General features: G+C 38.5%; 1 protein-coding gene across 1 annotated transcript in view; it reads right to left on the bottom strand.

Annotated features, from left to right (window-relative positions):
• The window catches only part of LOC106720977 (msx2-interacting protein), a 63203-nt gene that overhangs the window by 5203 nt on the left and 32490 nt on the right, over positions 1-25510 (bottom strand). The window contains exons 3-12 of the mRNA XM_045681137.1: positions 19555-19743; positions 16007-16295; positions 13996-14127; positions 13453-13647; positions 13044-13334; positions 12700-12900; positions 12310-12428; positions 11803-11919; positions 11493-11631; positions 819-10366 (exon numbers count right to left, since the gene is read on the bottom strand). Of these exons, the coding sequence (XP_045537093.1) occupies positions 819-10366; positions 11493-11631; positions 11803-11919; positions 12310-12428; positions 12700-12900; positions 13044-13334; positions 13453-13647; positions 13996-14127; positions 16007-16295; positions 19555-19743 (11220 nt within the window). The remainder of the gene's footprint in view (positions 1-818; positions 10367-11492; positions 11632-11802; positions 11920-12309; positions 12429-12699; positions 12901-13043; positions 13335-13452; positions 13648-13995; positions 14128-16006; positions 16296-19554; positions 19744-25510) is intronic.

The following is a 25510-nucleotide window of genomic DNA, read 5'->3' as shown; positions in this document are numbered from 1 at the left end:
ATATGATCGTCCGGTGACTGCACCAACTAGTTTCGTACCACTCTGGTGTCCAGCACACTATATGCAGTCGGTGCCGTCGTCATCGGACGATCATACGTGAGTTAAGCCGTTGTTAATTAATTTAAGGATAAATCTATTAGAAGTAGATTTATGAATGTATAACTTTCAGCAAAAAAAAAGGACTACATGGAAGATATAGAATCCAATGTTATACAAATATTATTCGATTGTATATTATTATTCGTCGTCGGATGAGGATTTACAGGAAATGATAAATAGTATTGAAAGAATCTCTAGAAAGTAAAGGTATGAGGATAAATGTAGAGAACACGAAAGATAAATGGTATTTGAAAGAGATGAAAGTAAGATCTATCAATCACTGATTGAAATAGAGATAGCGTCTAGTTATAAAATGTTGACTATCGAAGCCTTTATCTGCTTATCTTACTAATATTATAAATGCGAAAGTTTTGATGGATGGAAGTTTGTTAGAAGGTATCTCCAGAACGGCTTCATGGATCTTGGGGAAATTTAGCATGGATGTAGAACATATTCTGGAAGAACACATCGGCTACGTATGATCCCGGAAACGTGTATGGTTCCCGTGAGGTACTTTTAATTCCCGTATATACTCGATGACTCCGACGCGATTTAAAACTTCTTATTGAAATTTGGCACAGATTTAAAGGTGGGTACTTCGAATAACATATGAGATTTTTTTATCCTTTTTTAATTCAGGGCAGTCGAAGTCGCATACAAAAGCTAGTTTATTAATAAAGAATATGTATTTTGTAACATTTGTAAAACATATAGCTAACCTCACAAGAACGGGGGTAGCGCGGTCGGAGGATCGGTGCGCAGAGGGCGGTCTGTGCGGCAGCGCCGGCGACTGCACTCTGGCGTCGGTAGCCTCGGTGGCGCCGACGGGCATCATATTTCCGGGCACATTGTCTACTAGGCGCCGCACGAAGCTCGTATCATTCGACTCTCCTGTGGCAGATACGTAGTCTGGATTTCGGGGTTCCCGCAGAGGTATTCCTTGCTTGTCGGCCTCCACTGGCGCCCTGTCCGCCTGATGCTGGGCGGCTCGCTCCGGAACACCGGACACTCCGGGCACACCAGCCACACCGGGCACGCCGGCCACTCCGGGCACTCCCGGCACGCCGGCTACAGTAGGAGAAGTGGCGCCCATGATAGTAGTGGCAGACGCTGATGCGCTCGCCAACTTGGCATTAATTTCAGATATCATTTTCTTTGGTGGTTTCATAAAGGGTGTGGGTGTCGGCATAGGTGTCGGTGTCGGTATCGGTGTCGGTGTCGGTGTCGGCATCGGTGTCGATGTCGGTACCGGATTCGGTGTCTGAGTAATAACCAATGACGGGGCAGTTTTAATTACTTGGACGGGCTCTGATACGGGCTTCGTAACAACGGGTGTCTCTGTCAATTTTTGGATTTTAGTGTCTCTAATAATTTCCTCTTTTTTCAATTTCTCATCACAACTGTCTATAGATGCATCTGACAAGCTCCTATCCCTGGTTCTTTTAACACCTCTTGGAGATTTTCTTGTATCCGCGTTTTGTGCCTTATCGGCCTTAGGAAGTGCTTGCCGTGTTTGTCGCCTTTTAGGACTTTCCTTAGTTTTGGTCTGCAAAAGGCCTTTAATAGCGTCGTCTATTACATCGAATACATTGACACGCTGAACATCTTTTTCTTGCAACCTTCTTGATTTTCTAGTGTTAGGCGAGGGCGATGCAAAGTTTTCAGTTTTTTCATCTTTGTTAGTTTTATCGCTATTCTTAATTTGCTCTTCTTGATCTTTACTTGTAATGCTGAGAGTTGATGAAGCGATTACGTTAGAATGGCCAGATAGAGGACTTTTGATTGTAAGAATGAGCCTTGGTCTTGTTTCGTTTTTATTTGGTGATGTAGCTGTTTCATCACCAGAATCTTCGTGAAAGTCATAGACGTCTCCGGGCATATTCACAGTACTATTCACTAAGCTTTTAATTTTTTTATCAACTTTTGCTCGACCTCGTCCGCGTTTACCTGATCCAGTTCCTCGAGCGGGTTTCGCAATTTGCCGTGTCTGTACTCTATCTTGCTTTCGTTCACCTCTCTTGCCTCTAACACTCCGACCACCTCTTTTACTAGTTGGTGTGATTTGTTTTTCAACAATATCATCATCAAATTGATTATTAAGTATGTTATCATTCTCTGTTTCCAGCGATTTGGTTGACTCTTTGTCACAATTGTTAGAAATAACGGGATATGTTAGAACTGAAGTAATGACTTCTGTTGTATTTGTTTTAAAATCGTTTCTTTTCTCATTTAATTCAATGTTGTCGTTACACAAGGAATCAACTTTTTTAATCACCGATTCTATATTGATGTCTTTAGCTGACCAATAATCATTTTCGTCTAGGCTTTTAGTTTGGCTTTCACTGTCATTTTCAGTTGATAACATATTAGAGTAACTAAAAGTATTTTCTTTATTCAATTTGATAGTTTCTGTTTGGGTAACTTTATCAGGTTCAGATATTATGCTATTTGCCGTAAAATTACTAGTTGCCTCGCTTCCTTCTACATTTTCATTACAAACAGAGTCTTCGCTTATTTTGTTAAAAGAATCTTTAGCCATGTTCAAAATATCTGTGTTATCGTTTTGGCTACTAATTGGTTTATCGTTTTTGTTTTTACTCACTGCAACACTATTTTCATTACATTCGTTTAATATCGGAACATTCGTGGTCTCCTCTCTCTCAGGGTTGTTTTCACTGTTTTTTGTTTCCTTGCAATGTGTGATTAATGTAACTGTTTTTCCGACATTGATTTCAAGTTTCTTTTCGGGATCGTTTGTAACCTTGATTTCATTTGTGTTATCTTTTAACAATTCCTCAAAATCTGTTTCACATTTATTGCCACTGTCAACTTCCATTGTAGCAATTGCAGGCTTGTTAAGAGGTTCTTTGCCGAACCCACTCGTATTGGAAAAAACGAAATCCTTTTGTTCAGTAACAACATTCTCTTTGTCATGTGGAACGTTATTTTTTAATGTTATTCCAAAAGTGTTTTCCACGTGATCCGTATCGTTTTTCAGATTGATTCTTATAGGCGTTTTCGCACCTGTAGTCGTCGTTAATATTAAGGGCGTCATAACAACATTTGTAAGACTAGATGTTGTAGTAGCTGTACAGTTTTTACTGTCTGTTTTTGTAAGAACAGTCGATGGTCTGATAGCAGAAACAGATAGAACAGATGCTGGAATTTTATTTGAATCCAACTGTATCACATTATTTAAAGATGTTAACATTCTTTGAGAACTAAGTGTATGTATAACGTTAGACCCCTGTCCTCTATTGATAGAGTTTGCTTCCTGAATTGTGCACATCACTGGTTTTGATCCACTTTGAATTATAGATGCTCCTGAGTGACTAACATTAGCCACATGTATTATAGGTTTGTTGTTAAAGGTTATGTTACTATGCTCAGATTTTTGACATTGAAATTCTTGCTTATCAGTCTTTGGACTTTTATTGATCATTATTTTATTGGGCATTTGCAAAGTTGGGTTTATACTTCCAGCGTGCATCGCATTTTGCATCGAAATAATACGATTCTGTGTCAAAACTGTAGCATTTGGTTGTATTCGCGTTGGCGATAGAATTATTTTTGTATTTTCAGCAATGTTTTCTGGAACATTTCTGCTATCATTTTTTTTACATTCTGGTCCTAAAATTGGAGGCTGATTTGTTACAGACGAACTATTCACGTTATTGGTTTTAGTTTGGTGAAACATATTGCTTGCACTCACTTGTTTTGATATAGGGGTCAGCACTGGAGCAACTGGCAAACGATTCAAATGTATAGGAGCTCCTGTTTGAACTAAGACCGAATTTGGCCGACTAGGTGATACCATTGTTCTTGCACCAACAGGGATGTGCATTGTTTGGATTGGGCTTAAAGGCGGTTGCTGCATTCGCACTACAGTAACTTGACTCGGAGGTCTTTGATGTAGAGCATTAGGCGATTTTATACCAACATTATTTAAACTTTGAGGGGATGTGCTTAAAATGGCCATATTAGATAATTTAGGAGATGTTACATTATCTCCTTGAGGGCTAGCTTTTGGACTTGTCAATCGAGGATCACAAGTTGTTTTAGGTGAAATTACAATGCCTTGTTGTTTTTGATAAAGAATATGAGACTCTGGTATCTTGATTGTAGGAGGTTGCATATTCGCTATCTGCGGACGGATGTGATTAATAACTTGATACGGTGCACTAACTCGTGTTGCATTGAGGACTGGTTTCGATGAATTATTAACTTGAGTCGTTGACGTCTTAATTTGAACAATGTTGGCAGCTATATTCGCTGGTTTCTTGTCATTTGTATCTCTGCACGGTGCCGGACTTGAAGATATGTTTAATAACTGTGGTTCTAATAATTTATTAGATAATGTCCACGAGGTAATCACTGGCGTTGCAGTGGAAGTAGGCTGATCCACAGTTGTGTCTCTTTTAGGTAAGGCACAGGTGATAATAGATTCTTTACTTTTAGTGTCATCTGTTTCATTATTATTACAAGAGACAACAGTTGTCTTTGGTTTTGATACGATGGAATTAGAAACTTCTTCCGATTTAGAAGTACTCACTTTGGTATTGTTATTCAGAGATTGATTGGTGGCGATTATATTCACAGGTAATCTTTCAATCGCATCTTGGCTAGTATCTTCTGCCTCTTCTGTGTCTGTATCAATCAACAACAGGTCATTATCGGAGACCGGCGTGTCGGGCTTTATTTCCATTTCACTTGCGTTCAGGTTTTGCACAGCTTGTCTCATTTCTTCTGCGTCTTCTTCAGGAATATTATCATTTTCTATAGCTGTATTCTCAATTTCAATTTCGCGGACACTACTATTTTCAACTTTTTCGTAACAAATATTAAAAGAATCTTCTTTACCACCGAAACTTTCACCCAGCAATGCGGCGACAGCATCCTCCGTTTCTTCTTGAGAAATTATAGCTCTGGGCTTTTCCTCTAATTTCTTATCAACTTTGCAAGAATGCGGATCAACTTTTTCAACTGGTTTTTCTGTTTCTTTTTCTAAATTTGAAATACTGCGCACTGCGGTTTCGTTATCGTCAATTTCAATAACAGGAATGTAACTATCTATTTTGTGTTCAATATTGGGCGGATCTTTAGGCAATGGAACTTCACTAATATTTTCAATTGTATTATTATATGGCGGTGGCATCGGAATTTCTTTTATTTCGATAGTTTTTATATGCTGTACATCATTCTCTGTTTCAACAATCATAATCTTATTAGAGTCAAATTCGTGTTTGATCCTATCTTCTAGTACTAACATGGGAGGTGTATCAGTTAATCGAGGCATACTCTGAGATTCTAGAGTCAGCTTGGAATCTTCTGAATTATCTGAGGTTTCAACTTTCTGTATCTCGGAAGGTAAAGGTATATCTTTAAGCAATGTTTTAGGCATCTCCTCAGGTTGTACAACAGAGACAATTTCTTCCGCCTTGGTTTTATCATGATGATGAAAGTGGTGATGTTCACGGCGGTTTTGTCGGTCTTCTTTGTTCTTCTTTCTCTTCTTTCTTTTTTCTCTTTCTTTAAATTCTTTTTTGAACTTCTCATAATGCCTCTCGTGTGATTTTGAATAATCAGTTTTTGTAGTAATTTCATCAAACTTGTGATCACTTTGTTCAGGTGAAGCTTGATTTTCATATAAAACCGTTTTTGCTCGGCTATCATCTAGGCATAATGAATCCGCGAATAACCTGGCTTCAATTGCTTTACTAACAGCATCTACGTCCAGACTATTGTCATCATCTTTAGTTACATTTTTTTTATCTTTTCGCCTCTTGTCTTTCCTGCGTTTGTTATCGTCTTTATCCGTTTCTTTATGTTCTTCTGAATGTATTAAGGAATTCGATTTGGCATATTGAGCAGTAATAGCATCTAAATCTTGTGATATATATTCTAATTTGTTACCAGAAGATTTGCGACTACGACTTTCTTTGTCTGACTCATCGGATAAAGGTCCAAAAATATCTTCCATTTTTCCATCCTTTTTAGCCGTTGGACACAATTCTTGAAGTTCAAACGAGTGATTTGGTGACTTTTTATCCTTTTTGTGTTTTGATTTTTCATCCTTTAATTGAGCTTCATCGGTATCTACGCTATCGCGAATCTTGTCTCTACGTTTTTCCTTTTTAGCAGTATGGCGCCTTACTTTTTCGGAGTTTTTGTATCTAACATCGCCATCTAATTCATTATTACTTTTCACTTCTTCATCCGAAAATGACGATTTATGCCTCTTTTGTTTTTTCTTATGCTTCTTTCGATTCTCTGACATATTTCGGTTAGAATTAATTGACTCAGATTCAGACGAAAGATCGTTAGGAATTGTTTTTAAAGTATGAAGCTTATAATCTACGTCATCGACCTCTTGGGATTTTACTTTGTGATCATCTGAGTCAGATTTTCCAAAAAGGTTGATAAGGGATGTTTTCTTTATCTTGTCATCGTTCAGTTCTTTAAGGGGGTAATTCGTATCCTTAGTACCGTGAAGAGACTCAGAATCAGAGAGGACTTCTTTCTTTATTTTGGAAGCATACTGAGGACTTCTAGTAAAATTTCTTCTTGAACTGTCATCATCCGAAGTATCAGACATGATGCGAGATCGAGAATTTTTTCGAGAAAGCTTGTTGCGACATTCGTCTTCAGTGGTTGGACCATTGAAATAATCAACAGCCTTAACACGGTTGTAATCTAAGCAAGTTTGAGACTTATCGCGTTTCTTGTTATGAAGCACTATTTGTTCATCTTCTGAAGAACTATCCATAGAATTTTTAAAAGACTTTCTTCTGTCATGTTCAGAATCACTGTCTTCATCCCAGCTTGATCTTTTCTTTTCTTCCCGTTTCGCTCTACTTTGCTTTAATTGACTAAATTTAGCTTTAATCTTCTCTTGGCGTTTTTCTTCTTCTTGTTTTTGCATGTTTTTACAAGAACGGGCTTTAACTTTATCGTACATTGATATGTAGGTAGGTCCATCATCAATTATGTCAAAGATAGAATGCTTTTTAGGTTCATCAGAATCAGAACTATCTGTACTGTGGATTGGTTTGCGATGCTTCCGCTTGTGTTCATTTTTCTCGTCTTTACTTTTGCGTTCAGTTGACATGCGTTTATCTCTCATTGATTCTTTTTTCTTATCATCACTTTTATGATTTTTTCCTTCTTTAATTTTGTTTATTAATTCAGCTTGCTGCATCGCATCCTGTTGCATTTGCAGTTCCTGTATTTGCTGTAGTTGTTGTATACGTTTCTTTTCTTTCATTTCTTTTCTTAGAGCTTTTTGTTTTTCATCTTCTTCACTTGATCGTAATTCTAAAGTAGCTAAAAAATCTAAATCGTTTCGCAAAGCGTCCGTATGAATAACGGAATTATCGTTTGATTTGTCATAGTCAACAGGTTTAGGACTTTTCTTTAAATGTTTGATTTTGTCTGATAATGATGTTTCCTTAATTTCGTTATCTTTAATATCCACAAAACCTTCATCAGGTGGCTTAACTAGATTTTTCTTATCATCTTTGGTTTTGCTTTCTATTAGTTTGGCAAAATGTCCTTTATTGAATTTTGTTGTTTTATGTCTATCAGCACTGCGATCTTTAGAGTCTCTCTTTTCAAGACACTTTGTGTCACTTTTACACTTTTTAACTTCTTCAAGACAATCAAAGGTGTCCTGCGAAGATAATCGTCTTTTATTACCTATATTTGGGGGTAAACTTGAACAAGAATTTAGACGCTCTTTGCGTTTACAGTCGACACCGGGGGAGTCTAGAGAGTAGTGTCTTTGTTTTTCACTTGGATCAGTCTTGTTTTTAGTACTATGATCAGAAATATTTTCAATTTTGTTCTTAAAATGGCCATCAGAACCAAGTTTATTCTCTTTTATATCGTACTTCACCACTTTATGCTTACTATCAATTTTAGAATCATTGGATTTCTGCAAACAATCTTTTTCTAAATTGGATTTTGTTAATTGATCGGTACATAATTTAGTTTTCACCTTAGACTCTTCTTTCACCTCACTGTTATCTAAATCTTTTGTTTTCGAGGAATCATGAGACGCCCTTGATGTAGACGAATCAGTAGAATCTTTTCGACATAGGTCCCTGGAACTATCATCTCTAGATTTGCTACCTTTTGAATCATGTTCCTTTTTAGCATGATCCCGTTTGGTGTCGAAATTGTCTTTTTTCACTCGTTCTGACTTATATTTGTCTTCTCTTTTTGATTTATTGACCTCAATTTCGACGGTTTCCTTTTTTTTATCCCTATCTGCCTTGTCTTTTTTATGGTTTTCGTGACGTAATTTATCCTCAGTATGCTTAGTTCTTTCACTATCTTTGTCATATTTTTCCCCCGCATCTTTTTCCGCTTTTGTTTTATCCAGCCTTTCAGAATGGGTTTTATGGTTGCTTGATTCTTCTTTTATTTTTTTATCCATGTCATGCTTTTCCACTTTATTGCTTTTCTTTATCTTTTCTTTTTCCAAATCATGCTTGTCTTTTTCTGCGCGATCTTTGCAATTTTTTGACTTTTCGTGATCGCTCCGGATAGTATCTTCAAAGGATTTGGACTCGCCAAACTTTTTATCCAACGTATTTGATATAATAGGTTCTATAATCTGTAATCTAGGTTCAGAATGATCCAATTCTTCATTCTCTTTTTCTAATTTTTGATTACTGAAAACATCAAACAAATTTAAAATCGTTTTTTCTCTGTCTTTTTCATTATTTTTAATGTCCAATTGTGTGTCATTTTTTCTATTTGTTTCTACATTAATGTGATTCGATAATTGAGGTTCTTTTGATACAATATCATTCATATCAAAATTGTTTAATATCGGAGAACAATTGTCTAATTTATCTTCACAATTATATTTTCCTTTTGTATTATCTTTAGATGTTTCTAACTTTTTATGGTGTTCATGTTTAAAAAAGATGTCTTCGGAGTTTTGTTTAGTAGAAAATGGATCTAATATAATGAAATCTTCATTATCTCGTTTTCCATCCGATTCAATATGGTTGCAATTAATCTTACTATCATTTTCAGAAGAAAGTTCAATATGATTAGATATTTTTTCGGTTTTAATAGAACTGAGTGGATACTTTTCCTCAATCTTTTTTAAACTTTCGACCATCTCTTGGTTTGGCAAACTTTCTCTATTTTGAATAACGGAATCAATCTTATCAAAACATTCTTTAAACACATCCTTAATAAGCGGCTTTATTTCCTGTTCTCGTCCAATGAAACATAAATCTCGCTTACGGCTCTCATTTTCACGTTTACATTCTTTATCAAGCTCTATTCTATCTTTGTCAGATCCAGGTGAGGTCTTGTGGTCTGATAATTCGTTCTGTTGTTTGTCAACAGAGGGGGTTCTTAGGCGAATTCGTGTATCGGCTCTATAATCACTCTCATTAAACTTGCCTAGTCTTTCTAATCTGAAGGGTTTTTCTGGTCTATTGAGGCGGGGGTCCGCCGGCCTGTCTGAAGACTCTATTTCGCATTCGAGTGGCGGTGGATACGGTGGCAAAGGCGGTACATTAGTAGATACCGCTAAAGGGACGGAACACGATGTCGACCCAGATGATGTCACCGGTGATACAAGTGGCAAGTGTGGAGGATGGGTCGGAAAAGGATATCGAAGGGCACGAGAAGCACACGGAGACGGGCGCGCATGAGGACTCCCGCTCGGGCTCGGAGGTCGCGTTGCCCCTTCTAACCGCTCAGAGTCTTCATCGAACACCGATCGCTTAGCCAGCAAAGATCGCACAACCTCCGATGGTTTAACTTCATTTATATCGACTTCGAGCAGTCTATGACGAAGCCGAGCGCGATCGGGAGCATCTGCAAGAGCTCGTGAGCCGCTCCACTTTTCGTACTTCTCGTCAAGACTGCGAATACGTTCCTCCAGTGAGGGTGAGTGGGGTGCAGAACCGGTACTGGAGGAGGACGCGGAAGGCGGTCGCGGCGGTGAGTCCGGGGCGGAGGCTTGAGGGGGGCGCGGGGCGGAGGGCACCGTACGAAGAAGCTGTGCGGCAAATTTGGGTAGCGGCAAGCTCATGGGCAGCGGCGGCCGTTCTCGAGGCGGGCGGCGCGGCTCGGCAGGCAGCCCATCATGCTCGTCGCGAAGCGGGGTACCAGCGCGCGAGCCCCGCGACTCTGATCCATCTCTTCTCCGACGATGACGTCTGCGAGAGCCATGCGCCGACCCGCCGCGAGACCCTGATCGCGACCGCCGAGAGCTTCCACCGGCACTCCTATGCCGCTCCTAGTAACATATTAGGTTGACTTTTATTAATATTAAATACTAGTAGTTGCCATCGACTGCGTTTGCGAGGAATTTTAAAAAAAGCTAATAATAAATAAAGCCTATGTCAATTTAAAGTCCTTCCCAGCAGTAGAAGTATTTTCTTAATCGGTGAAGTAGTTTCAGAGGTTAGTTAATGTAAACAAAAAATCTAATTTGTCTAATACTGAAATGCGAGAATATAAATAACCCCGACATTCAAAGTTTATAAAAGTAAGCACAGGGAATAGGGGATGAAACTTTGTATGGGTATATATGTAAGGTTTATGTGAATGTTTTGTAAGTTAATGTTTTATAAGTTTAAGTAAAATAATTAGCCAAAATACTTTAAAATAATACTACCAGAAGACAGTATTCACACAGACGAAGTCGAAGGCACAGCTAGTATTAATGTAGATTACTTATTAAACTTTGAAAACTTCAAAATAATCAATACACACAATGTAATGATAACGCTGTTTTTAAACGACTTTTGTCATTAAAAGAAAAAAGTTCCATGAATTGGAATAGTTGCTTACCGCATCATGGCTTGGGTTTTAACATTTGTGGTCAGGCTGATTATTTTACATTTTAGTTTTTATCATACTATATATTAAACTGATTTGCAAATAACCGGACAGCTATGATTTCAAAGCATCCGCATTGCATTGACATCCGCAATTGCAGACGCGTTGCCCACCTTCAATCAACGGAGAAGGGGACGCACAGAAAGAGGACATTTTCCCCTGCTATACGTCCCACTTCAAAACATTTCCTTATAAGAAAAGTTTGGACGGAAACGTGGAGTAAAATTAGTCCTCCGGCACGCACACTCATCTCAAACAAAACTCTTGTGGTCGTGGTATTTCACCGGTAGACCCGGCCCATTTGTGCAAACAACAAATATTGTTGTTGCGGGATGTACCACAGTTCAATTATTATTTTGCTCTAAGATCTCTAAGCTCTGTAAAAATACCAGTGTTTCTAGTGCAATGTCAGTATCACTGAGCTCGAAATCGTGTTATAACTTTTTGTATTTTTGAATTTTACCGTTTTGTCACACAACCTACAACAATATCACGAGAATCTCTAAGTTTACAAAATTTACTTTTGAATGTTTTCTGTCCTCGGGGCTCGAATCTCGCCTATGCCTGTGTGTCCGATGAGGTGAAATCACAACTGACTGCAAGCGATCTTCGTATGGCGTCTCATCAGTCTGTGGGCTCGACCCTAACTCTTCATATACCCTGTAAATTAATTTAAAAAACATGAGTTTTATTCTATTATTATAAGATTAAATGCTAAGCTAAATAAGATCCAATAGGACTCTGAACTCAAAGATAAGTACTGTGCAATCTGTAATGATTGGGCTTTGACTTAACTTAGATATTACATAGTATGTAATTAATGAAAGTTACCTGTACCGCCTATCGGCCGCATACTCGGCGGGATCGTAATGTTCATGTGTTGGATAGCGAGGAGTCCGTGAAGACGCGCGACTAAAACTTGGAGTTCGCGTTCTGGCCCCATCGTACCTGTTTCAATAAACATATTGTACAAATGTCTTTTGCTGATTGGGTCGATACGACCAAAATAATACTCTGACCTTACACACAGTCCACAAGTTTTCTACGCATCATCTGTTGTATGAGGTATCAAGGACTTATTTAAGTGATCTTTTTCGCCCTTTTCTAACAGGGATAAGATGGAATAAGAATGTGAATTTCATTATGGATTCGATCGAGAAGGAAAGGAAATATTCTTTTTCACTTTTATCCTGTGCAATTATCATATTAATTGATCACACATTTGCAAATCACTGGCAGATGCCGATGGGAAGAGGTAGCGTGACATCGAGCGACCCGAAAGACCCGCTTTTATGTTTGTCACTTTCTTGTACAGAAAAAAAATGGTGTTTAACTGACCTGAGTTGTTCATGCCTAGTAGAGGGCAAGTAGCGCGTACTGAGATCACCCGCCAATCTTTCAGACCCAGGCATGGTCGCCGAACCCCCGTGTTTCTCCAGTTGTTCATAGAAAGCCTCCTAAGTGATAACAGGTGGGTACTTAATAACCATGTAACACATTGTCATATTATATGTTATTAAAATGCTGGATACGCTCCTAGTACCTGGCAATTTGTCTTGAAGCACTACTTGAAAATCCCTTAAACTAATTTTGATACTTTTTTGAGGACAATTTAATATAAAATTCGCCGAAAGCCGAAAGTCACTATACCATCCGGCTAGGATATATGGTCAAGATGTGATGTGATGTGATGTGATGTGGTGTTGCGGTATGCGGGGGTGTATGTACCTGGCACTCGCGCGAGGCGTAGTCGACCGCGAGACGCGGGTGGTCGGGCTCGGCGGCGGAGGCGAGCGCGGCGACGCGGCGCAGCTCGCGCACCGCCGCGCCCGCCGCCGCCGCCTGCTCGAAGTGCACCAGCGCCGCGCCCGCCGCGCGGTCCACGCACACCGACGTCGCCGCGCCGCACCGCGACACCGCGCTCAGCACCTGACAACCGCAACACGACATACACATACCGTAACATCTCTGCATTGCATTTATACAAATCAACCGACAGCATTGCACGCTCAATTTTACATTACAGTGTTATTTACAAATATACATGTCGTGTTAAATAATAATGCGGGTACCTGTTTTTCGGTGTGCTCCGTGAGTCCGTCGACCCAGACACAAGTGGTGGCGACGGGCTTGCCGAAGCCGAGCTTGACGCGCGACCCACCGACGTACTCGCCGTCCATGGCGCGTATCGCCTCCACCACGCTGGATATCGACTGGTACTGGCAGAAAGCATAGCCCGCGCCCCCTCCGCTTCCTTTCTTAATGTCGATTTCAATGATCCGCCCGTAGTGTTTGAATTTATCTCTTAACTGTTGTTGTGTTACATCTTTTTCCAAGTTACCAATGAACAAAGTTCTGGTGGCCTGTAAATAACATTGGTTTCAAATATTTCTACTATTTTCATTACGTTTCTAGCTTTTAGTATAAAGCTATTAGTAATATACAATCTTTTAATAATGGGACATTTGTAATATAAAGTACCTTGGGATGGTATTCATCAATATCAGTCTCGTAAGGTTTGGCAGATTCGGCGTCCTCGTCGCAGTCCTGGTGCGGCGCAACGGATATTTTGCAGCCGAAAAATAATTTGTCCTGCGACACCTCGAGCGCCTTGTCCACGTCGGACGGCTTCTTGAATCGCACCACTGCGTACCGGTCTGCATTTTGACCGACCACCTACATTAAATAATATCATTAAAAACTAAGTAGTCGTTACTAACTAACAGTTCTCTCAGATAAAATCTGTAAGAAGGGATGCAAATGCTACTTGCACACCGAAGAGAGATGTATGGAAGAAATATTACAGCGCTTCGGTTAACAATCGAGGTGCCAGGTGCCCAACTAACACACTTTTTCCTTTCATCATTCACCATTTTCTAACACCTGATAGAAATAGGAAGCGGTTTGTTTGTTTCGGATGCCTATAGTGAGCGGTAGTCGCCAAACACAAGTAAACACCACATCACGTGATCCACTACTCGTTTGACTATGATATTCATTAAAATAAAAAACATAATTAATAACCTTCACCCAGACCACCTTGCCATGCTTCTTGTACTCGTGGTAGAGGCCGTCTTTGAGCGAGCTGTCGGTGGAGCGCGTCGGCAGGTTGCGCACGCAGATCGCAAGCGGACGCCCGTTCGCTGTCGACGCCCACTGTTTATCCATCAAATTTTGTACAGAACACCTAATATGTTTTACAATTTATTGCAGCTAATTAAAAAACAATATTATATTCGACAAATAATTTTCATGTCAACAAATAAGATGGATGAACATACTTTAAAGAAAAGGCTTGAAATTTTTAATATTAAAATAAATAAATAACAAAGATGTCAAGCAGATCACAAAATGTGAGATAGATAAAACTGTTTCATTTTAATAACCGATTGGCGAGGGGTAAGTACAATAAAAAAAAATCTTCGTATTGCCGAGAAATTTAACACAAATTAATACTTTGGCTCACAGTGGATTAAAAATAGTTAATTTTATATTTTATACTGTTCGTAAGTAATGGGATTCTTACCACGATTAGGCTGTTTGAGCTCCCGATATTCCGTGATAAGAATCCCGTTTCTTACCAACAGTACAGTAGTAAAAACGTAAAAAGTTTGAAGTTATATAATTTTATATTTTGTTTTACATTTTACCCCTAAATTATTTTGTTTTATATTTATGACCCAATATATTGTTTTATATTTATATTGGGCCAAGATAATGGCGACCGGGATGACGGCGCTCGGGATGACGGGCGTGCGGTGGACAAGCCGCTTCAGTAAAGTATTGTCGCTTGCCTCGGCGCCGTCATCTCGTTCTCGTTGATGTGACGGTAAAGGTGTTGGTGGACAAACGGCCTAAAGATAGCTGTCGATTCTACGGGACGCGCGACACGCGGCCGAGGCCACTACGCACTACGCAACCATGGCCGCCTGTGACGGTCGCACCAACCGATGTTTAGTTATCCGCAGCTAGGAAAAAGTTACTCAGCAGCTATTGGAGCATGCAGATGATAATATTATTATAGTTTTAATAGCTGTCGCCCGCCACTCTGTCCGCGCGAAATAAAAAAACTTAATAAGTAGCCTTCCAGACAATGTTCTACATCTGTGCTAAATTTCATCAAGATCAGTTGAGCTGTTCTGGAGATACCTTCTAACAAACAAACAAACAAACATCCATCCATCTATCTATCAAAACTTTCGCATTCATAATATTAGTAAGATTATTAATGCGTTCGAAAAAACGACGTCTACCATAAGTCTAACACGATTTGTAAATACCGCCGAGAACAGACCTTTCCACAGTAAAAAATATATAAAATAAAATTCTAAGAATATAATAAATAAGAAAAGTGACTTATGTGGGATTAAATAGTGCTAAAGTAAATATTTTTCAGAAGTGCCAAAAGATACAAAGCAATTTCCTTATTTCATACCACAAAGCGAAAGACGAGATAGTTATTCATTTTAGAAACAGTACCAAGGGCTCCCGTGGTAATATCGTTGTTAAATATTTAAAAATACATTACAAATATTCGAGTACCCCCTTTTATCCCCTTTGTTTTCTCTCTGCATTACTATTAGATAGCAATCATTGATTGATTGTACATCTAGCCTACTTTTATTTAATAGTTTTTATTTAATAATTTCATATGAGGTTGGGGAAAAGTTATCCATTATCTTTAACTTAATTTTGTCATACGTTCGTTTAAGTAAATATAATAAATAAGATTAAGGAGATAAAAATGTAATCTAACTAAGGCTTACATATACACTAACTTCCATTATCTTTGTGATTTTATCGTTTGTAACATCTGTGTTTTTACGATCATCCAGCCTGTGCGTACTAAATTTTTACATTTGTACATCGAAATGTACTTTTTTAATTTTTAAAGATGAATTTTTCACCAGCCATAAAATTACATTTTGGCTTAGATTCTACGGTCTAGACTAAATTCTACAAAGTCGTCCTCTTCAATCTTCGAATGGAGGTAACACAGGACCGGTGTAAGTAACCAAAGCGAGCATGTCTGTACCTGATGCAGATGGGTGGGCGGTGTGCGCCTCGCGGCCGGGTGGCGGTCGAGCGGCGGCGCGGCGGGCGTGGAGGCGCGCGACGTGTCGCTGGGCTCCGGCGAACTGGTGTCGGAGCGCGACGAGCCCGAACCGGAACGCCGCCGCCGCCGGCCGCCTTCCGTGGCGCCGCCCGGCGTACTCGGTGTGCTTTCCCCGCCGCCCGCGCCTCCGACTGCACCACCCGCGCCCGCTGCGCCACCGCTCGTAGCCCGATCCCCACTCGCGTACCAACGATGATGTGGAGTAGTTCTGATAATGACAACTATGTTAGTCTTAAAATTATTCTGTAACTAAAGGTACATATATAAAACCAAATTAATTCAATACCATTTTTATCATCTCAAAACCTTATTTTAAAGACATAAAAAGGATTAAATATAAAATAAACAAGTAATAAAATAAAAAAATATTTTAAGTTGATTTTACTTGAAGCAATTCATTTATATTTTTAGGTAATATGTATTGATTTTGACTTTAGCACGTTGTTCTATTTGTCAATTCCTTTCATTTGATAGCCAAATTTAGGGCATGGTAAAGTGTGTCATTGGCTCATTGGCCATTTGAACTCTACTCGTAAAGCCCTTTAATTAGATACCCATGTTGGGGTATTGTACAAAATTATGTAGACGTGTGAAAATCAGTTCTGAACCGGTTCAAAAGTTCAGGTAACATAGATTTGAACCTATAAACTGCGGCTCATCAATTAAATTGGCAGCTCACGGCTCATCACGAAACACATATGGAGTTTATTTTTATTACTAATATTATAAATCCGAAAGTTTGTATGTTTGGATGGATGATTGTTATTACGTATCTCCAGAACGGCTGAATGGGAGACCCATCTTAAATTTTGCATATACATATGTAGAACATTTTCTAGAAGAACACATAGGCAACTAATAAAGATTTTTTTCATTGCTCTTGGCCGGATTCAGGGGTAAACTCTAGTAATTTATACATTCGATATGTGAACTCAAAAATATTTGTTTATCCACTGCGACAACTAACATGCAGATATTCTAATGATTTTCGCGGAAGATCGAGCATACAAAGTTGAGTGAGTATCCTATCGGATCAGCATTGCAACACTATTTCTTTTTTTTCACTTATTTACGATTTATGTTATATCTAGTAATGTTTTTTTATTATTATTAAGTTTGTAATGGTTACAATACTTAATTTTTATTTGTATTTATTTATTTTCCCAATGAGAAATCCAAAATGGCCAACGTCAGAAAATGGCGTATGACCTATTGTTATACAACCACCCCATCATGGGTTTCAAATTAAGGGACAATAGAAGATAAAACTTTATATGAAAATACAAAATGGCGAATGAAATACCGAAATTTTTGTACAAACTCCTGACATGGGCAATAAATGAAAGGATTCAAGTGACTACTTATAGAAAATCTATTTTAAGTTTTTAGTTGTTCTATTAGGCCAAGTTTTTAATTTTTAGTGGTTCTGTTCTATTAGGTTCTATAAGTCACGAGAATCACGTTGCGCGCGCTCCGTACATAAAACATCGAATCGTCGACGCGAGTTATCTATTAGGTCAGTACAGACATTGCGACTATATATCATCTGTATAGCTTTGGTCCGCCATCTTAACAATTGCAGCAACTTTTCTCAAAGAAACAGGTTGCGAGCAACTATCTTTGGAAATCACAGATAGAAATGTCGGCGACGCACGCTGTGTATGAACCTCTATGACGTTTTATGGCGTAAGTCGGTTAGCGACTTAAATTGCCGGGATTCAAAGATTTACGTTGAATTGTGTACGAAGGGCAATGGGGTCTTGGCATGAATCGTAAGGTGTTTATTGTTATTACAATAAAAAATTTCATCTGGTGCCGTTGGCTACATGATTTCAACTCAAAAGCACATAAATTAGTTTCGTCGGTGGATGGCCAATAATATATAATAATGACAAGAATATTTCAAGACTGAAAATACATGATAGGGAAACACATTTATCCATTTTTTTATAAAATGTTGCAATTGTAATTCAAACGAAATTGCATATACGGAAATTTATACGTTTTATGCGGCAACAAATATATTTTTTATATTTTAAAGTATAACGCCGCTTCGTCAATAATTTGGTAAGAAAGTGTTAACGTTATCTAAGAAAATTATAGTCAAAATAGTGTTCTATAAGCGTTCTCAGAATAGTCTTCTAGCCCTAAATATGATGTTTTATACTTTTTGTGTTAGTTTGTAAATTGAATGCGACCAAGCATAAATCAAAATTACCGTATGTAGATTGATCGTGGATACATTAAAGACCTACACGCTAACAAAATACACTCCCAGAGACATCTATCTGTCCACCTAGTGTTTTAGGTTTTGACTGCCCCTAGCTAAAAATAAATGTTAGGTGGAGCAATAGGTTTTTATGCAGTTTTGAAGCTGATTTATTAGCATCTTTTTCGTATGCTTTTTTAAATTTCAAATTCAGAATTATGGAAAAAGAAAAGGAATTCCAGTCTGTTCATTGTTTTCATTGCCTAAGGGAGGAGAAAACTTTAATTGGCAAAAGTTGGACTTTTTTACCGATGTTTCTGATTATTTTTTCCATAAGGTTACTCTAAACTTTGAGCCAGTTTGGACCAAAAAATATGGATACTCGGCCTGAAATTGCCGCCATAGCTGTAGCCATTTTACATGCCTTGCATAGCCAAATAAATTTGAGTGCACAATTGAATTTAAGCCGTACTACTGTCCGATGAGTTTATCAAAAGTACTTAAAGACTGGCGGCTTCGTTCGTCGTCAAGGAAAACCGCGATCTCGTGTGACAACGGAACCGGTTTATCTTTACAACTAGCTTGAGAAACCACTTCACTTCAGTTCAGATACAAAATCAATTACTCGAACTGTTCGACTACCACTTTTGCCCTTCACCAAGGCGCATACTTGCCTTATACCATCTTACATCTTATACGCTATAATTTTTTTTATATATTACTGACTTCGCAATTACAAAATAAAACATACCATAGCATTGACCAATAAATCAGCTTCAAAACTGCATAAAAACTTTAATTGATCGATAACTCAAAATAAATAAAAAACACGGCCCTGGCAGTGTTGTAGTAATAAAAATATTCAAAACTGGAGGGAGCTTATTACAATATTGCGAAGGTCTTATAATTATGGAAATTATAATTTAAATACTGGGAAAATTTATTTCACTATGTCTCATTTATATATATTCTTAAATGTCTTTGCCATCATACAAAAACGGGTCACTTTACACGCAAAGTCGTAACTTATCGTCTTGTCGCTTAATGGTTTAAAATGTACTAATAAATATACTGACACCTTAATTACTAATTAATAACAATTATTTAATCAATTTGAAACATTATATAACTTGTAAAAATAGACCATTACGTAAACCAGGAAGCGGTCGGTCGAACCAGGTCACAAATTTTAAGGACTGAGTTTCGGAGGGCGTATCTTTAACTTGGTGACATAAATGAGTACATCCCGTCAGGTTACCTTTCTACGTTGGAGGGTGGTGTAGCGTATGAGGGCGCGGTGTTGTTACTCCGCTGGTAGCGGCCATAGGTGGTAGGTGTGGTGCCCCGGCGACAGAACTCGGAAGCGCTGTCGTTGGTGCCGCGCCACGTGGCCGGAGCCGCCGCCGACGCGGCCATGGCACATGCATTACCGGCGCTCTCTTCTCCCCTGCAAATAAAACACATTTAAATAATAGTAGATAGGGGAAAAAGAAATCCATTATTTTAGGTAGGCTGTGCTATCGTAGAGTATCGAGCATACAATTTTAGATTTGTTCTCGTTATAACAGTTCACATTTAAAATAACCTTTGGCTGTTTTTTTTTTTTTTTGTAACATTAAGTTGCGAGTTACAGGTTGTTAAAGACGGACTTTATCAAAGAAATTTCGTTTCATTACGATATCTTATTTGAAGGTGAAAAAGTATGTCAGGTGGCTGAAATTGTGAATGATGTTTATGGTTCCGATACTGAAACTGCTGATTACAAGAAATTTTTGTCTCGTCCAAACTGTTTACAAATTTTCAAGGTTATAAATTTAGCTCGCACAGGCTGAATCTTCTACAAAAACGTCGATAAAATCACAGAGATAATGGAAATTATCTTACATTTAAACTTTACTTAGATTATATTTATCTGTTTTATTTAGGTGTAACACAAATATGACAAAATTAACTGAAAATTATTATACGTTGATCAAAAAGTCTTACACAGATTTTATTCAAATTGTAAACACGGTTTTTGTTCCATAAACTATATACCTTTCTATGAAACAAACCTTTGTCATAAAACGTACAGGCGTCTCGAAATTTAAATAAAATAAAATAACATTTAATCCTTTGCACCATAACAACGTACTTAAAACTAACATATTACAAAATAATTATAAATACATAAAACAGAATTTAGTTATATTAATAAAACAGTATTTAGTAAATTAAATTTTGACATTGCACAGGCGGTTGCAAAAATATAATTGAATTTTTATTTGAGCTATGTTTTCGAGCCCCCTGTTGATTTTATTATAAAGGTTTGTTTTACAAAAAGGTTTATCTTATCAAATAAAACTATGGCTTCAATATGACTTATATACATTAAAGACTATAAGAGATTTTGAATAAAGGCGAAATAATTTGCAAATTTTAAGCCCTCTCGTGACCAAACGAAGCAACTTTGGATTGAGGTAAGTTGGGTTAAGTAGTCATATTTTCCGATGAGGATACGGCGCAGCACACACTTGAAGTGTGCTGCGCCTGGACAGAAGAGCGCCGCACCCTGGTGGCGGCGACCTCTAACTTCCCGCCGTCGTGGGCGCCATGTTGGGAAGTGAGAGGTCTTGGAACGCGGTCTCCTCCTTCTGCGAAACTGTCATATCGCAGAAGGAGGAGAGGGAGCGGGAGCGCGAAGGGGATCCCCTAGCGCCCCCGCTCCGGCGCAGAAGAGTGGGGAGAAGGAGGCGGCAATTTGCTGCTGCCCTTCTCCCCACGCCTCAAAATTGAGGGCTCCTTAGGGCCAAACGCAGGCGGGGTCACGGAAGTAAGCTAGCGCGTTTCCCGTGGCCCCGCCGTAACGCGTCAGAGGGCAGTCTGGTTTTAGTGGGTATTCCGGTCGCCTTCTGCGGCCGGCGAGTTCCACACTCCCTACGCCATTGCACAGCCCGGCGTAGGGGTGCGTAAATGCATTTCCAGACTTAAAAAAAAAAAAAAAAAAAAAAAAAAAAAAGTAGTCATATTTTCGACCAAGGAATCTGTGGTACTTCGTTGTACAAGTCTTTCCAGGTCAACTGTATACTGAACAAATGAATGTCTTTCTTTCTTTCTAATGAGTTTAATATAGATGTAGTCTTTTATATTGCAGTTCAATATACGTTGATATGGTGGCTAACGTCAAAATGAATAAAATTGTCTGGTCAGTTATGTAATAAGTCGTTAAATCTAGGCTCTTTCGATTTTTAAATACATTTTTATGCCTTATCGATATCTGATCTCGTGTCGGCTACATATTAAAAAAAATAGATTTTATTTTACGTTATCCTTGTTAATTATTTTTTACTCTATTAATATTATCGTTTTTTTTATTTAAATTACCTATATTAACTCATTACGCAATTACGATTGTAAAACTTCACTCAAAACTCGTTCAACTATACTAGCTGTCGCCCGCGACTCCGTCCGCGCGGATTTAAAAAAAAAACTTTATTATGTGTGCCTATGTGTTCTTTTAGTCTTTGTTCTACATCTATACCAAATTTCATCCAGATCCGTTGAGCAGTTTTAGAGATATCTTCAAACAAACATCCATCCATCCATCTAAACATTCGAATTTATAATATTATATTAGTATGACAGTGTGATTAAACACTATCACAAGTGTTACGTTTTTTATCGTTAATATACTGAACACCGCATAAAAATGGTTCGTTCGAAAATAATTTCGTTTTCATCCCCAATTACGAATAGCTAGAAATCGACGTTTTCAGCTCTTACTATAATAATAGGGCAATAAAATCTCCTTCTTTATAAAAGAATTTCTTAAAGGAAGATTTTTTGCAGACAAGTGTTATCTGTACGCGTTTTGTTCCATCTGTTATCGGGTTACCAAACTGGCGAAAATCAAATAAGACTCAAAATACCACGTGTTAATCGAGCAACTCTATTAAAAGTCCCGTCAAAATTGATCCAACCGTTTCGGCGATTACCCGAATCAAACGCGAACTTGCAGACACAGTCAAAAAAAAATAGTTTTATGTTGTGAGTAACGCAAAAACGTCACGTGTACTTAATATAAAAATTTATTTTGACGCTGCATACAAAAACTCCACTTTTATAATCTGTACCCATATAAATAATAAATGTTTACTTGAATAGAAATACAATTTAGTATTGTTTAATTTAATATTAGAAACATTAGCAAATTATTATTAACTAGCTGTTACCCGCGACTTCGACCGCGCATAACAAAAAAAAATCTAGTAATAAATTGCGTAGCAGCCCATCAGTAAAAGAATTTTTCAATTCGGTTCAGTAGTTTCAGAGACTCTTTTATAAGATAAGGGGACAAACAAGTAGCGGAAACACCGAGATGCTCATCGACACCCATGCGTTGCCAACCTTTGAGAAGATGATACGCTCGCTTTTTGAAGAGCCCTAAGGCGTAGCGGTTTGGTAATACCGCCGAGGACAATTCATTCCACAACGCGGCCGTACGAGGCAGAAAGTTTCGAGAAAACCGCACGATTGCGGATTGCCAGCCATCGAGAAAGAAAGTGCGGATTGAACCTGGCGTTTTGTCGCGTCGTCCTATGACGGAAGACGGCGGCGGGAATTGTTCTAAAAAATTCTTCAAAGCATTCCCCGTGATAGTTACTAGTAGAAAATTCAGAGGGAAATAACGTCCCTCCGCAACGCCAGAGTATCGAGCCGATCAGTAAGAGCTCGGTCGTTGATGATACAAATCGCCCTCCGTTGTATGTGGTTAAATGGACGAAACTGGTATTGGGGTGCTCCCGCCCAGAGATGCGAGCAGTATTCCATATGGGATTCTATTCAATGCAAACAGTCAAAACTTTCCTGTTTATAATATTAGTATAGACAACACACAATGTGGAAAGAAGTTCCGTGAGAATAGCACCGGTGTGGAATATCAGTCAATCCAAGTAGAACTTCAACAGTGGTAGACGTGAGCAACAGTACCATCCGCTGGACGAATGGGCTGCTCGCCAGGTGATTGCACCTGCACCACGAAAACACAGAAGACAGACGTGAAGTGAAAGTAATTCCCCGTCTCGTCTAATGAGTATGCGTGTCGGAAAGCCTAATTTTAGTTTATTTTATTTAACCATTTTATTTAAAAGGATGGGAAGAAGTGAATTTTACAAAGGACTGGACGCATAAGAAGGGTAAATATTATCTTTCTATGCGTCTGATCTTCCGTCGATTTAAGATAGACAACGCATCTGCAAGTGCGGATATCTATGGGCAGCGGTCGCTCCGCTATTTCGGTGAAATCTGGTGGCCACTTACTCGCTTGCCACCTTATATAGAAAAGAAATAAGGTAATATGGATGGTATTCCGCCATGTGTCTTGTCATCCGATGGTAAAATTCGGCGTCAGGAATCGTTCCAATCAATTCTTCGGAACACTACCTGTTGAATATACGGAAAGATGCAGACAAACATGCAGGTTTTGAAGTCCCTCCTCCGCAAGGCCAGGAAGAATCCAACCGATCGGTCGTTGTCAAGAGCTCAGTCGTTGAAGATTCGGTCTCCGTTGTATGCGGTGCTCCCAGAGATGCGAGCCAGTGAGTGTCACCACAGGATTTAGAAAGCAAAAAAGTAGGCTACAATATTACCGCACACATCAGCTAACTTCCAGTTGAAGACCCGTCAAAATTGGCCAAGACGTTTCGGAGATTACCCGGGACAAACGCGACTTACGGAGAGATAGACAAACACATACACTAGTACGATATCTTCTAAACTATATATATATATATATATATATATATGTCAGCATTGTATACGTAAGGCCCTTCGCACATTACGGCGTACCGTAAGCGTATAGCAATAAGCGCAAGACGAGAGCAATACGACCTCGTACATGTTCAAACAAGCCCGCACATAAAGCTGTGCGGCAGCATATCATTATGCTGGGGCCACACGTAACGGCAAACTGCATAATTCTTGTGCTCGTACATATGTATCGCCACACATTTGCGTCGGTGCACATAATCTATGCAGGCTATAAATTATTTCGGCCGGCTGTCGTAAATATTATGAAAATTGTTTTGAAATGAAATTCAGTTTTTGATAAAAGATAAACTGCGCAAATGGTACGTAATTAATATGATAAAACAAAAAAAATGTCAAACTTTTAAACAGAATTTTCACGTATACGTAAAATCGTTTTTGATTTGTCATCTGTGAAAAGAGTGAATATTTATATTTATTTACATTTATTTATGTACTTATCGCAAAGTTTTATGTATTATTTTATGTAATGTTAAATATAATATAATAATAACATTACACGTAAAATTATGGTGTTAAAAATTATGCATCTTGCACGTAACACATGCCACACTGGCGTAAAAAACAAGCGTAAAGAATTATAACTGTTATTTTTTCTTTAAAAATAGAACCGATTTTTTTAACTTGTTCCACTTTTTTCTTGCGTTGCGCTAAAACAAAGATACGATACGCTTACAATACGCGCAGTGTTCTACGGACGAAACGTATCGTTTTGTAAGATCAAGATGAAACCACGGCGCCAACGGTACCACATATGTTGGGTTGTTGGGTGACAAGGGAGAGCTTCCACAAGTTTCACTTTTTCACTCATTTAGTTATTTATCTAGATACAGTTAATAAAATTGAAGCGTTTGTATGCATTGAGTTGTAAGAAAAATTCGTGCCGATTTTTCAAAGGAAATTGAAACCCAGCTAATTCAAATTCATTTAATTACTAGCTGTGCCCGCGACTTCGTCCGCGTGAAATACTATTTTGGGTAGCATTTTTTTTGGGCTAATTATTTTATTTAACCAACGTGCTATGCTTTGATGTATGTAGAAGAACATAGAAAGAGGTGTGCCCGGACCGCGCCAAATGTAGGTCCTGGGTCTCTGCCTACCCCTCTGGGTTACGGGTCGTGAATTATGTTGTTGTTGTGGTTTTTACTTAAACTTATAAAAAATGCCAAAAAAATATGAAACTTACAAAATATTCGCATAAACATCTTCCCATACAAACATTCATCCCCTATTCCGTTTTGTTACATTGCAACCTTGAGGGTAAAAGTTTTACAAATTTAAAATGTCATATTTATTTATATCAAATCAGCAGCCTAAAAAATAAGTTTAAAGCTTCTAACTGTAAAAATGACGATACTTCCATACAAATTTCCACCCTCACTTTCAGCCTCTTATAACCCTTTTTTCGC

Source organism: Papilio machaon, chromosome 15, assembly GCF_912999745.1.
Source record: "Papilio machaon chromosome 15, ilPapMach1.1, whole genome shotgun sequence".
NCBI lineage: Eukaryota > Metazoa > Arthropoda > Insecta > Lepidoptera > Papilionidae > Papilio > Papilio machaon.
Note: the sequence above shows the minus strand (reverse complement) of the source record. Positions and strands in the feature narration are given on the sequence as shown.